Source organism: Peromyscus eremicus, chromosome 13, assembly GCF_949786415.1.
Source record: "Peromyscus eremicus chromosome 13, PerEre_H2_v1, whole genome shotgun sequence".
Lineage (NCBI taxonomy): Eukaryota > Metazoa > Chordata > Mammalia > Rodentia > Cricetidae > Peromyscus > Peromyscus eremicus.
The window spans coordinates 26154194-26167968 of NC_081429.1; the positions used below are offsets into that span (position 1 = coordinate 26154194).

The following is a 13775-nucleotide window of genomic DNA, read 5'->3' on the forward strand; positions in this document are numbered from 1 at the left end:
AAACAGAAATGTGGTGATATTTTATTTGTACAAATAATATTTGCCTGAAGATCAGAGGACAGAGGCAGCCACTAGATTAAACATAGAGGCCAGGCAGTGGTAGCACAAACTTTTAATCTTAGCACTTGGGAGGCAGAGATCCGTCTGGATCTCCATGAGTTCAAAGCAACCCTGGACTACATGAGATTAATCCAGTTTAAAGGAGAAACAGAGCCAGGCAGTGGTGGCACACACACTAATCCCAGCACTCGGGATCTCATACCTTTGCTCCCAGTATTTGGGAAGCACACACACCATTAATCCCAGAACTAGGAAGGTTGCGACAGGAAGTTATATGGCTGGACAGAGAAAGGCATGTAAGGTATATAAGGGGGAGACAGGAGCTCAGTCCTTTTGGCTGAGGACTCAGGGGCATTCAGTCTGAGGATTCTGGAGACAGGATCATCCCCTTTAGACTGAGGAGTTGGTGAGGTGAGAAGTGGCTGTGGCTTGTTGCCTCTGATCTTTCAGCATTTACCCCAATATCTGGCTCTGGGTTTTGTTAAAAGACCAATTAAGATTCCTGCAACACAGAAAATTGGCCAATGGATGAAAAATTGTAAAGGTAAAAATTTGAAACTATGAAGCTCAACACCTCTTTTCCCCGAGTGTCATAAACATGATGAAAGACATCTTTTTAAAATGAAATACAGCTGGAAAATAAAATGCAGAAACTGAGAGCCACATCTGGTGGTGCAGGCTTAGAACCCCAGGCACCCAGGAGGCTGAACACAGACAATTGCAAATTCAAGTCCTGCCTGGACTACAGATCAAGTTCGAGACCAACCCCAGGAATAATCTCTTATAATATATATATGGTGACCGATTGCAGACATGTCACAGGTAAGCATAAACATAGTAAGCAGAATGGAATCCTGTGCTTTTGTTGGAGAGAATATCAAAATTTTAAATGGCTTTAAGGTATTTTCTAACATACGATTAACAACACATTTAAACTAAGCAATACAGTGTGATAAGTTTTGACATGTGCATATTCCTGTGAAATCATCACCACAACCAAGATAGAGAGTGTTCACATCACTCCTCAGAGCTTCCCGCCCCTTTGCAGTGGCATCTTCCTAATTCTCTGACGTCTCCCCTTCCCCAAACCCAGGCAACGACCAGTCCTTCACATTAGTAGACTTTGCATGAATAGGGTTAGTTTTGCCTGAATTGGTGGAAGTATACAACTTATGGTTCTGCTTTAATAAAAGACTATAATAAGGAAAAATAGAATGGAAATGGTCTATGATAGATAGGACAAATACAAGCATAATCTCTAGAATATAAGACGGTTAATATAGTACTGCATTTTCACTTGTTTGACAAAAAGGAATAGAGACACAGTTCAAAGAGTCCAAGAGAAAGTCACCTGCTTTAGGGATCCACACGGCCCCGGGAGTTGAAGAACACACAGGTAACCTGAGGGACGGGCCCCTTGCTTTTTGTCTCACGGGCAGGATGGATGTTCTCCGACTGCACTGCTGCTCTCTTGCTCACCCTCTGCTAACTGCCTTCCTCCACCACCCTTACCTTGAGGTCCCTCCACCACCTTACCCTGCCTTCCTCCACCACCCTTACCTTGAGGTCCCTCCACCACCTTACCCTGCCTTCCTCCACCACCCTTACCTTGAGGTCCTTCCACCACCTTACCCTGCCTTCCTCCACCACCCTTACCTTGAGGTCCCTCCACCACCTTACCCTGCCTTCCTCCACCACCCTTACCTTGAGGTCCCTCCACCACCTTACCCTGCCTTCCTCCACCACCCTTACCATGAGGTCCCTCCACCACCTTACCCTGCCTTCCTCCACCACCCTTACCTTGAGGTCCCTCCACCACCTTACCCTGCCTTCCTCCACCACCCTTACCTTGAGGTCCCTCCACCACCTTACCCTGCCTTCCTCCACCACCCTTACCTTGAGGTCCCTCCTAACCTCAGTTTGCTGTGGCTTACCTGATTCTAAATATACTCAAGGCATCTCTTGGTTAGCTTTTTTGACTTTTGTTCCTGCTGCTAAGTGTGATAGCAGTATTTCCACATTGAGTTTCTCAAGAGAAACATGTCATCTAGCTTCATTCACCTTGTTGGGCCAGTCTGTGTTCTGTAGGCTGCTTGTTGGCCAGGATATACACCAGGTACTTTTGGATCTGGAGTCAACCATCATCTGTGGTTGGCGAGCAAGAACCCCAGCAGGAGTGGTAAGCAGGGTAGCTGTGCTCAGGAAGGGATATAAGCAGAGCAGGTACAGCGTGCATATCTGTCATGAGCAAACAGAGTGGGCCTTTAGAGCGTGCTGGAACTGGATTTAAAGCTTAGCTCTATTATCTACTAGTTTTGTGACTTCCAGTAACTTCAGAAAGCCAGAGAAGCAGCCCTGCCTAACCTCTCAGAACTTTAATTTTCTCATTTATACTTGGGAATTAAGTATCTTTCAGAGATTTGGTAAAAATCAAAAAGTTACACACAATATTTGCAAAGAACTGGCATGGTATGCAATGTACAGGCGTTCTCAGCAACATGGATGTTTATTACAGCTTAATATAAAAAAAGTCTACCCTGACTACGGACAGGGTAAAAGGTAATGAATGCATCAGGTTGATGAGAACCACAGTCTGGGGTCCACACTGCCCCCTACACAGAGCAGCACTTGTTCCTGCTGGAGCTGTTGCCTCCTTTGTGGGGAGCACAACTCTTTCTTGCCTTTCTCTGATCTACGAGAGTCAAGTCTATCTGTTGGAGGGCAGGGCTCTGAGCATCTGTGACTCATAGATGGTGAACTGGCCATACAGAGCAGTTATGAGTCAGGAAGAGTCCCCCAGACCCCCTGCTTCCCACTTTAACCATTTTATAGGCCATCCTGTGGCTTTAAGTACGCTACCCTGACTCATCTCTGGAACTTTTCACCTCTCCCAACCAAAATTTTGTACCCATCAAACACACCACCTCCTCCCTAGCCACTGCCCATTCCACTTTCTGTCTCCGTCAATCTGACTCTTACAGGCTCAGGGCATAGTGGTTTGGCTGGCTCTGTCACCAGCTCTGGAGACAAATGCAGAGTAGATGGTACCGAAAGCTGTTCTGATCTGTTACTCATCTGTTGGTCCTGGGCCCGGCTGTCTTATAGGTCTTGTTTTCCCCACCTCTAAGTAGTCCCTGATTCCTTATCAAATGCCCATTATGTGTCAAGAGATATGCTAGATACTGGGAGTCCTACGCAAAAAAGACCAGCTTCTGTCTGCAGGTAATTCACAGTACAGAAGACAGAAAGATAAAGACATTGTTTTTACACATCATACCATAAATTCACAACCTAGGGGAATTGGGACATTTCCCCAAAGGGGGTGACAGGGAGTGAAGCATGGAAAGAAGCGTGCTCGTGCTCGGCAACCTGAGAGGAGTGGGGTACGGGGGGCCTGAGGTATTCAAGTCCCAGAGCTGTGGCTGGAACTAAGGGGCAGCATTAGGGAAGCAGAGAGGGGTGGGGCCAGAGGAGGATGTGGGGTCCATGGCCAAGATTTCCTAAACGATGCGAAGGAGGGTAGCTGGAAAAGCAAGGAGGGGCCCCAGGGAGGCGCTAAGGGAGAGAAGCTGGAATGAGCTGTCTGTCCATCCTCCGTCCCCAGCTGCAGCCCTGATTCTGCCTTGGCTTTAGGACCTGGTTTGCTATGGTTCTTCATAGTGCCCAGGCTTTCTTTCTGACAGTGTGTCTTAGTGCTGATGCGTGAGTGGATCTCAGCTTTCAATAATTCTGACAAATTACATTTAATGTGTCTGATAGTCTGGAAAATAAATGGATTCATGGGTGAATTTTGGTCCTGGTTGCTAATGCCTTTGTGTGGAAACAATGATAGAGACATCATTCTTCTCAAAATGCAACATTGTGTAATTTGCTGTCTCTGGAAATTCAAACATATTTTTTTTTTCTGACACACATCACTTGACAATGAGAGGGAAACAGTGCAGCCCAAGTCCAGCAATGATTCTGTCAGAACCCCCGGAAGAAGGATGGGGTGGGGAGAAACGGAAAAGGAGAGAAACCGAGCAGACAGCTGCCCGACTCACTTAGTGTTTAGCCTCAGGAGAACTTCTCAGCATGCACAGAGCCCTTCATTTTCCACTGGTGAGCAGAGGGGCATGGTGTGAGCAGGGCACGGATCAAGGTTAACGGATAGTATAGTTCTCATTATCTTGGGGGACATTGGGGTATCTTAGACTATGTTACAGGTAGTTACGGCTCAGATGGGCTTGGGACCTGCTTGTCATTTAAGATGCTGCCCCACAAGCGGGGCGGTGGTGGGGCACACTTTTAATCCCAGTACTTAGGAGACAGAGGCAGGCAGATCTCTGTGAGTTTGAGGCTAGCCTGGTCTACAGAGTGAGATCCAGGACCGCCAGGGGTGCTACACAAAGACACCTTGTCTAAAAAAAAACACCCAACAAAAACAAACAAACAAACAAACAAAACCAAAAAAGATGCTGCCCCATTCATAATAAACTCTGCCCTCATTCACCCCAGAAGATGTAGTCAGTCTAGGAAGAGAAGTGTCAAGGGTGAGGTTTGGATCTGGGGTGGTGGTGGAAGCCAAGGTCCCTCCTTCACCTCTGCATCAGTAAGAGTTCCCATTAGTGCCGCTGACTACCCACTCTTTGTCTGCTTGTGCAGAAATACTTTATCAGCCTCTGCTGACTTAACCAACAGATTCAACTTAGCAACCAAGGGCTTCCCTCCTCAAGCAAACATGGAGAGTGTGGTAGTTAATCTTGGTTGTCAACTTGGTAGGAATTAGAATCACCATAGAAACATGCCTCTGGGTGTGTCTTTAAGGACATTTCCAGAAAGGTTTAACTGAGCAGCAAAGACTCACCTTGAATGTGGGTGGCACCATGGCATGGTCTGGGGGCCCAGACTGAGTGAAAAGGAGAAAGCCACCGGAGCACCAGCATGCATCTCTCTCTGCTTCCCGACTGAACATAATGTGACCAGTGGCCTCATGCTCCTGTCTCTATGCCTTCCCTCCCAGGGTGGACCACAGCCCCAGGCTGTGAGCCCAAACAAGCCCTTCTTTCCTTACTCCGCTTATTTTCAGGGGTTTTGCCACAGCAGTGAGAAACAGTTAATACAGAGTCTAGATAGGCAGAGTAAAGATTCTTGTGATGGAGGGAAGAAGTGAGAGAAGGAAATACAGGCAACAGGAAAGAACAGAAAGAAATTAATATTTGAAGGCACGAGTGTAGCATTCCACAGAAAACCAAGGCCTCTGTGGAATGGTTTGAGCTCTTCCTCCAGGGACATGGCAGCGGACAGGATCTGAGTGGATGTGAGACCCGTCTTGTCACTTATCTGCTAGTGCTGTTCCATCACAGGTTTGCCCTTTCCCAGGACCGTTGACCCAGAAATCCTTCCCTTCTGCCTAGTTTGGAGGGAGCTTGCTCAGACCATTTGCAGCCTGCAGGGCCCGGTGAAGACTGTTGGCTGCATTTTGCCACTGCTCAGATAACTAACTCTAATTTTAGCTCTAGATCTAGTTCAGAACTGGTTCATTTAATAACTAGGTGAAACTTGGCTTCTGGTAAGAGTTCTAGGCCCTGTTCTCTCGCTGATTTCCACTCTCCTCTCTTCCTCACCCACTCCCTCCCCTGTTTGCAACCCACAGTCTTAAGCGGTAACACAAACACATTTCTGGATTATTTTCAGGGACGTTAGAGATTAAAAACAAGACAGCACCCATGAAAGGGCATTTCAGAGGTGAGATGTCAACCCCATGAAGTTTCCTTTTTTAGAACACACTGTTCCAGATGAGGTGTGCTGATCAGTTTATGAGTGAGGACAGAGTAGAAGAGTTGCTTTCTAGATTAACAGCCCAGAAAGTCGATCCAGAGACTACTTGAGAAGGGATGCAGCTCTAGAGCTTTAGAGGTGTGGAGTGGTTCTTGAAGTCATTCAGGAAACAGCAAGACCAGACATCAGATACCCAAGACTTACCCTGCCTCCAAACACACACACACACACACACACACACACACACACACACACACACACACGGCAAATTTAGTGGGGATATAAGCTAGTTATCCACAATTATAGGTTACTCTAACTGCAGCCTTCAAAAATCTCACTGAACAATTCACTTAAGTGTTGTGGGCCGAACCACCTGAACACCTCTTGGAGGAGGGGGGGGGGGAGAAGGTACAGCGTCAACAATGCAGACACGGGGAGTCAGATGAGAAGCAAAAGGCAGACTCATTTATTTCAGATACAGGGAGAGCCTAAATACTCCTTTCTGGCACCCCATGGCTGTCGGCCATTTCCTTGGCTGTGCTGGCTTTTTCTCATTGGCCTCATCATTCTGAAGTTCATAGGTCACCAATCACCGAGTGCAGCAGCGGACTCCAGGTTGACTCAAGGGAAGTTGTTATTGCACATGTTTATGTATACCACCAAGGCTGTGGCAGCCCCACCAGCCGGGCTGGTTCCTTTTCTCCCCACGCATAAGATTTTTCTTATGTTTAAATGATCTGCATTGGAGAAATAGGGCTTAGAATTTGGAAACTTTAAACCACAGTGCCTGTATCAGTTATCTATCTTTCCCTTTCCTAGGATAACGTTAGATTTCCCCCCTTATTCTCATCTTGTAAAGTTGAAGGACTCTTTTAGATTTTGCTTTAGGAAGTTCTAACCAGGAATTGTATCTCCCTCCTGTTCTGTACCCTTATGTCCTCATGTCACCTATCCCATCATGGTGTAATTATTCCTAAGGAATCTTTCCATGCTACCATGTGCTGTGCTGTGCCTCAGTATGCTGGGTGTAGCTCAGTGCTGGACTCATCAGTAGGCTTTTAACAAATGCTTTATGAACTAAACTGAATAGATGCAGACCTTTGTTTTTTTCATATTGCTGATATATGAGTGCTGTGGGATGTTGTTCTGTATGCTGTGAATGTGTGTTGCTCTGATTGATTGATAAATAAAATGCTGATTGGCCAGTAGCCAGGCAGGAAGTATAGGTGGGATAAGCAAACAAGGAGAATTCTGGGAAGAGGAAGGCTGAGTCAGATGTCGCCAGCCAGACACAGAGGAAGCAAAATGACAAGGCAGAACTGAGAAAAGGTACCAAGCCATGTGGCTAAACATAGATAAGAATTATGGGTTAATTTAAGTGTAAGAGCTAGTCAGTAATAAGCCTGAGCTAATGGCTGAGCAGTTATAATTAATATAAGCCTCTGAGCAGCTGCAGGACCGGGTGGGACACAGGAAAACTTCCAACTACATGTAAGTTTTAGTTGTGAATTAAAACTGACAGCCTAGGAAAAAGCTTTTTTAATTTTAGGTGGAATTTGGTTCTTAATTGTTTTCTTTACATTTCATTTCTTAACAATACTTCCTTCATTTTTTCCCTTCATACATAGAGTAATGATCTGCTATTAATTATTTTATGTTCTACAGTAAAATGAAAGTGAGCTGGCAGAATGCTAGGGCCTAATTACAACTTGTACATTTATTTTGTCTTTTAGTTACTCATCATTTCATACTCAGAAAATGTTAATATCCTTCAATTAGTTTAAAGAGAAAAATTTATATCTACCTTAAAAATCAGTCATTTTCTTAAGAAAAGAAACTAGCTAGAATTCTCTCTCTCTCTCTCTCTCTCTCTCTCTCTCTCTCTGTCTCTCTCTCTGAATATAGAGGACTGGAATTTTAGAATTAAAGTATTATTTATTGTTTATGTTTTTTTTTCCAAGACAAGGTTTCTCTGTGTAGTCCTGGCTGTCCTGGAACTCACTCAGAGATCCACCTGCCTCTGCCTCCCAAGTGCTGGGATTAAAGGCATGTGCCACCACAACCCAGCTTGAATTTAAGAATTTTTTTATAGACAATATGATCACAATAAACTATATCTACTAAGAAAAGTCTCTTGGAACTGTGTGAGGCAAATCTAACTAGAATTCTTGAAGTAAATGGTTTCTGAAGTTTGCAGACTGTAGTTACATATTTTCTGTTTATTGTTAGTGTATATACCGTGTGTATGTATGTGGGAGTGTGTGGAGGTCAGGGAACAACTTGCTCCGAGTTGGTTCTTCCTTCACTTAGTGGCGGTGTTTGTCTTGTTCAGCTGTGCTGAGTATTCCAGGTCCTCTGGCCCGCCAGCTTCGTGGTGACCCTCCTGTCATCTTGCTGTAGGACTACTCAGAATTGGTTGGAAACAAGGTTGACCCTGCTCTTGAGTTTGGAAGGACACAATATTGAATTCCTTTTCCTGAGGCTTTTGCTAATAAACGAGGAATTAAATGTTTGCACCTGAAGCTGTGATTCATTTTGTAAATTTTCCTGAACCGAGAGGAACAGTGAGTGCTCATCATGGAGTGAAAACGCCGCCACTCAGTACTTTCGGTGAGCCTGGAGTTCTTCCTTTCCTGTTGTGTCTTTTAACTCTGTGGTCCGTGGGTTACCAACAGCACACACAAAGCCATATGTTGGCAGTGAAATTCCATGGAGTCCATTTGGAGATCAGATTGCTACACCTGTTTTTAGCTCTGAATGCAAGCTGCTTGTCTTGTTGCATTGCACATTCACATATGAAGCGATAAAGTTGTATTGGACACTGCCCGTATAACCCAGTGAAACTGCTCTATTTTGTTTAATCCGGCAACATTCATTGAGCCATCCACCTAGTCCTACTGCGCGTGCAGCTTCCTGCTGTACTCTCGCGTCTCTTCTGGGTCTGGGACTCCCCTCCCCATGTGCTGCTATATTTATCTGCCTCCTTGGCCATAAAAGGCTGGCTGTGGGGCCCTGACATTCTGCTGCCTGACCACATGCATTATTTTTGAACTGGCCCCCAGATCCTGCCTCTAGCCCTGCCTCTTGACTTTTTCTGGGATTCGGCCACCTAGGGTCTCCATTCTCTCCTCCTGCTCCTCAGCTGGCTGCAGCAGTACAACATCCATCCCCTGCCCTCCCTGCCCCAGAGACTGGTAAGTGTGACACAGAGGCCCTAAATGCACTCCTTAGCTGACGGGTGTCTTCTCAGCTCAGCAGGGAAATAACAGGGACCGCTCCTGGAAGGGAAAGCAGGGCAGCAGGGTGCTTGCTGAGGCCGGGGGTGGGGAGGGCTATTTTGCCCTATCACTGTATTCTTTTGAAATGAAGCTGCTAATCCCGGAACTATAAGATCATATTGTCTCAGATTCAACTCAAGGACTCTCTCTAGGTTCAGTCGTTTGTTTGAAATCTGGACTGGATGAGGGACAGGAGGCAGAGAAGTGTTTCCCTCCTCTGCATGCCTACAGATCTGTCTATCTCCCTGAGTGCAAATTAGGACAGAAGGATACAGATTCTCTTTAAAGACACTAGTTCACGATCTGGTGACTTTGCTCCAAGAGAGCAGTGTGGATAAACTCTCAAGTGCAGTGTGTTATTTCTGACCTGAAAAGGGTCGGGTACTAGAGAGGTGGCAGATCTGGCACTGTGATCCTGAAACTATTACCTTCTGTAGGTAATTTTCATAGCTTTTGGCCTCTGCTGCCAGCATTAAGAGTATACTGCAGCAAGATTACAATTACGGAGTTAGTATTTCTTAAGCTCCCAAATTATTTTTAGGAAGAAAATTTAGGTTTCAGAGGCACAGAAGACCACAAAACCATCTTTCTTTCTAACAAATTCTGGCTAAACCTGGCTCACTTAAGAAAAGGAGGTGGTTACACCTTCGTTCCAAAGGTCAGTCAGCCCTGGTGACTTAAAGTCAAGCCCTGTTTACTGGTAATACATGACCCCTATGTACTAAGTAGTAAATGGTAATAAAATAAATATACTTGGGGCAGATAATGAAGAGTGGAAAATAGAATTATGGCAAGGCATTTAAATAATCTGTCTTGTGAAAATGATAACATTTTGAATCATCTGGGTAGTGGTGCTAATTTATAAAGTAACACAGTGAAAGATCTTTATTATTTGTAAGTCATTCTGATGGTGTTGTTACAGAGACTTCTCTAACACTTCAGGACACTAATATCACTCTAGATTAATGTATCCTAACCTTTATATTATAAACATTATCTAATAGTTATTCATCAAGTACAATTCTGTATATTTAGTAACAAAAAGCAATCTATTTGAGGGTTGAAACAGTTGCTTGCTAGTGGCTATTTTTGTTTTTTTCTTCTTAGGAAATGCCATGTAGACTGGTATTTTCCATGGGACCGAAGATGCATATTTCTGGATTTTCTTTCTATCTTGACTTTTTAAGTAGCTTAAATAAAATTTAGTTTTAAATTTGACAAAAATTAAAAGGACTTACTTAGTCCTTTTAGATCCTCCCTTAGGATTTTTTTAAACAAAAACAAGGTTTGAAAAAAACTACTTGAAAACAATTTTCTTACATATTTTTGAAAATAATATTTTAGAATATTATGCATAAGAGTATTTTTTTTAAACATAGGGGGAAGTGTCTATAAAATTATGGCTTACCCTAGTTTGCCACATGGCTGATAGTCTTCATTTTGGGGAACATGTTATTTACAAGAGTGAATGTGTGGGCTCTGTGAGTAAAGGTACTTCCTGCCAACCTGATGACCTGAGTTCCATCCCTGGAACCCACATGATGGAAGGAAAGAACAAGTTGTCCTCTGCCCTCCGTGTACACGCTCTGACACACATGCACCCCACACAAAATTAATTGATAGACAGATGTAAAAAAGAAAAGTAAATACAATGTGAAGCCTCCCCTCCTGAAGCTAAACTACCAGCCCAAGTTCACCCTGTCAGCTGCCACACTGAGGCCTAATTCTTCTACATATTTTTATATGGAATAAATTATTTTTCTGGTTTGAAAAAGTTGCCTTTTTGAAGTGTTTGCAAGATTTGGGAGAACTTGTATTCATAAGAATTACCAGACCCTGGTTTAGTTTTGGGGCTTTTCTATCTGTAGTCCTTCTCATGTGTCTTCCTTCACCTCGGAAAGGGTGTGAGTGCGCAGTCTTAGCAGATCTGAAACGTGCAGAAACCAGACTGGCCTTGAACTCACAGAGATCCACATGTCTCTGCTTCCAGAGATCTGGGATTAAAGGTGTGCGCCACCACCCCAGCAATCTTCCTGGTTTTCAGTTTCACCTACATGCTGTTGATGCTGAGATTTAGATGTCCATCCTACACTACGACCCTGTCCTTTAAAGTCACACATCTGGCTCCCCACTTAACCCATCAGCTGAAGAGGGTAGCAAGTGCCTCAAATGTAGAACATCTCTGACCAGTCTCTTGATTTTTCCATTCCAAGATGATACTTTCTTCTCTTCCCCATCTCAGATAATGATAACTTCAATCTTTTAGTTAGTCAGGCAACAAGCCTTGGGGACATTTCCTTTTCCTTCATGTTCTCATTTGGAACGTCCAGTGAATACCATTGGCTGTACCTTCAAACCATATGCAGAGTCCAAGCACTTCTTACTCTCCCACTGTGGCCACTGTCATCATCAACCTGGACTCTGGAAGGGACGGACCATTGTATTTCTCTCCTAGAGCCATGAGAACAGAGTGTAAAGGACTCGATGGTCTAAGCCACAGAAATGTATTTCCTTACAGTTCTGGAGCCTAGAAATACAAGGTCAAGTGTTGTTAGATTTGGCTAAATAAGGCTATTCATCTAGAAGACCCAGATTCAATTCCCAACACCTACGCAGCAGCTCACTGCCATTTGTAGCTTCAGCCCCAGAGGATCTGACACCATCTTCTGTCCATCATATGTGCCAAGCACACATATGGTGTACAAACATAACATACGTTTGATGATACAAACATCAAGACACACAAAATAAAAATAAGGTAACAAGGATAAGGCTTCTGACGGCTTGTAGATGGACTACTTCTCTGGTACTTTCACATGGTGATCACTCTATCATGTGTTCAGACACTGTCCTCCACATGATGGTCACTGTCATGTGTTCAGACACTGTCCTCCACATGATGGTCACTGTCATGTGTTCAGACACTGTCCTCCACATGGTGGTCACTGTCGTGTGTTCAGACACTGTCTTAATTTTCTTTTATTCTGGGGATACCAGCCCTGTTGGGCTAACACCTGAATGAGCTATTTCAGTTTAACTTTTCCTTTAAGGACCCAGTTTTCAAATGTAGTCTCAATCTGAAGGATTGGGGCATATCAGTCTGGGGAAAGGGACATAACTCAGCCCAGTATAGTTCTCTAATCGAGCTCTTAGCTTTCCTTCAACATCCTGTTCTTCAGACATGAGCAAGGGCTTGTCAGTTCAGAGACTGTTAGTGTCATCTCAGCTCCTCTCTGAGTAAAGGCCAAGCCCTTAGTGTCCCCTCTAGGACCCTGTACGATCTGCCCTTTCTCTCTTACCCACTCTTCACCTCTGTCATCATTTGTACCTTCCCTGTGCCCTCTTCAAGTCCTGCAGCCCCACTGTCCCCAGCTCTGCATGGAGAGTGATGCATTTGCTCCTTCCTGGTGTTTGTGCTTGAGTGTTCCATCCTGAGCATTCACTCCAGACAGCCTCTGGCTCTGATGTCTCTCTCCTGTGAAGCAGTCTCTGCTGAGGGGGCTTCAGGTTGTGTCTGGCTTTACTTTACTCCGTGGCCCTTGATGCGTTCTAATACACTCCCAACTATTAAGTCTCTCTGTGTCAATCTCCTACAGAATACTCGTCCTGTATTGGACAGTTGGAGAAGGATTTTTGTTTTGTTTTGTTTTTCACCCCTGTTGTGCTGGAATAGCTCAGTCTCATAGTAGGTGCTCGTTATTTCTTAAATGAATACCACATTACTTCCCATCATTCCACATTCTCCTAAATGAATGAGCGTGCATCAGAATAGAATGTCAGAAAAGTAGAAATAGGCATCATGATGGAGTGTTTGAGAGAAAAGCACACTCGCCAGAGAAGAAACTTTGTTCAGTTGTCCTAGACAAGAAAGAAAGGAATGCATAATGGCAGGGGTCGGGTGCACATGTGGGCCACTGAGGAGGGGGTTTGTGAGTACCCAGTTAAGCTGAACTTACAGCCTTTCCCATTCATCCTTCAGAACGATTGCAGTCCGCATTTTTCTGCATTGGTTGAGATGAATTGTTCTCTGGGATTGTGCAATCAGGAATCGTTTTCTTGCAGGTTGCCTCCTCCCCTCCAGGGCACACGATGGCTTTGCCTTTTTATCAGAGGTCCCACCAGCACTACGATCTCAGTTACCGTAACAAGGACCTTCGCACCACCATGAGCCACTACCAACAGGAGAAGAAGCGCTCTGCCGTCTACACCCATGGCTCCACCGCCTACAGCGGCCGTTCCTCTGCAGCACACCGCCAGGAGTCGGAGGCCTTTAGTCAGGCGGCAGCCGCCTCCCACCAGCAGCAGGCTGCGCAGCCCTACAGTCTTGGAGCGTCCCAGTACTCTCGAGGGTCCGAAGTCAGCCGGAAGACAGCCTCGGCATACGATTATGGCTATTCCCACGGGTATGTCAGGAGCAGCCTTCCAACCTTGGGCACATGCTCTAATTAATCACATTTCCTGTCTTTTTTTTTTTTTTTTTTGGTTTTTCGAGACAGGGTTTCTCTGTGTAGTTTTGCGCCTTTCCTGGAACTCACTTGGTAGCCCAGGCTGGCCTCGAACTCACAGAGATCCGCCTGCCTCTGCCTCCCGAGTGCTGGGATTAAAGGCGTGCGCCACCACCGCCCGGCCACATTTCCTGTCTGAAATATGGCAACCCTGTTACATTGGGTGTGGAGG

The 13775-nt window shown here is 45.0% G+C and overlaps 1 protein-coding gene across 2 annotated transcripts in view; it reads left to right on the forward strand.

Moving 5' to 3' along the window:
- The first annotated feature begins 8835 nt into the window (after window positions 1-8835).
- The window catches only part of Myom1 (myomesin 1), a 124048-nt gene continuing 119108 nt past the window's right edge, over window positions 8836-13775 (forward strand). For both annotated transcript variants that reach the window (XM_059277910.1, XM_059277911.1), the window contains exons 1-2: window positions 8836-9014; window positions 13161-13501. In XM_059277910.1, the coding sequence (XP_059133893.1) occupies window positions 13188-13501 (314 nt within the window). In that variant the 5' untranslated portion in view covers window positions 8836-9014; window positions 13161-13187. The remainder of the gene's footprint in view (window positions 9015-13160; window positions 13502-13775) is intronic.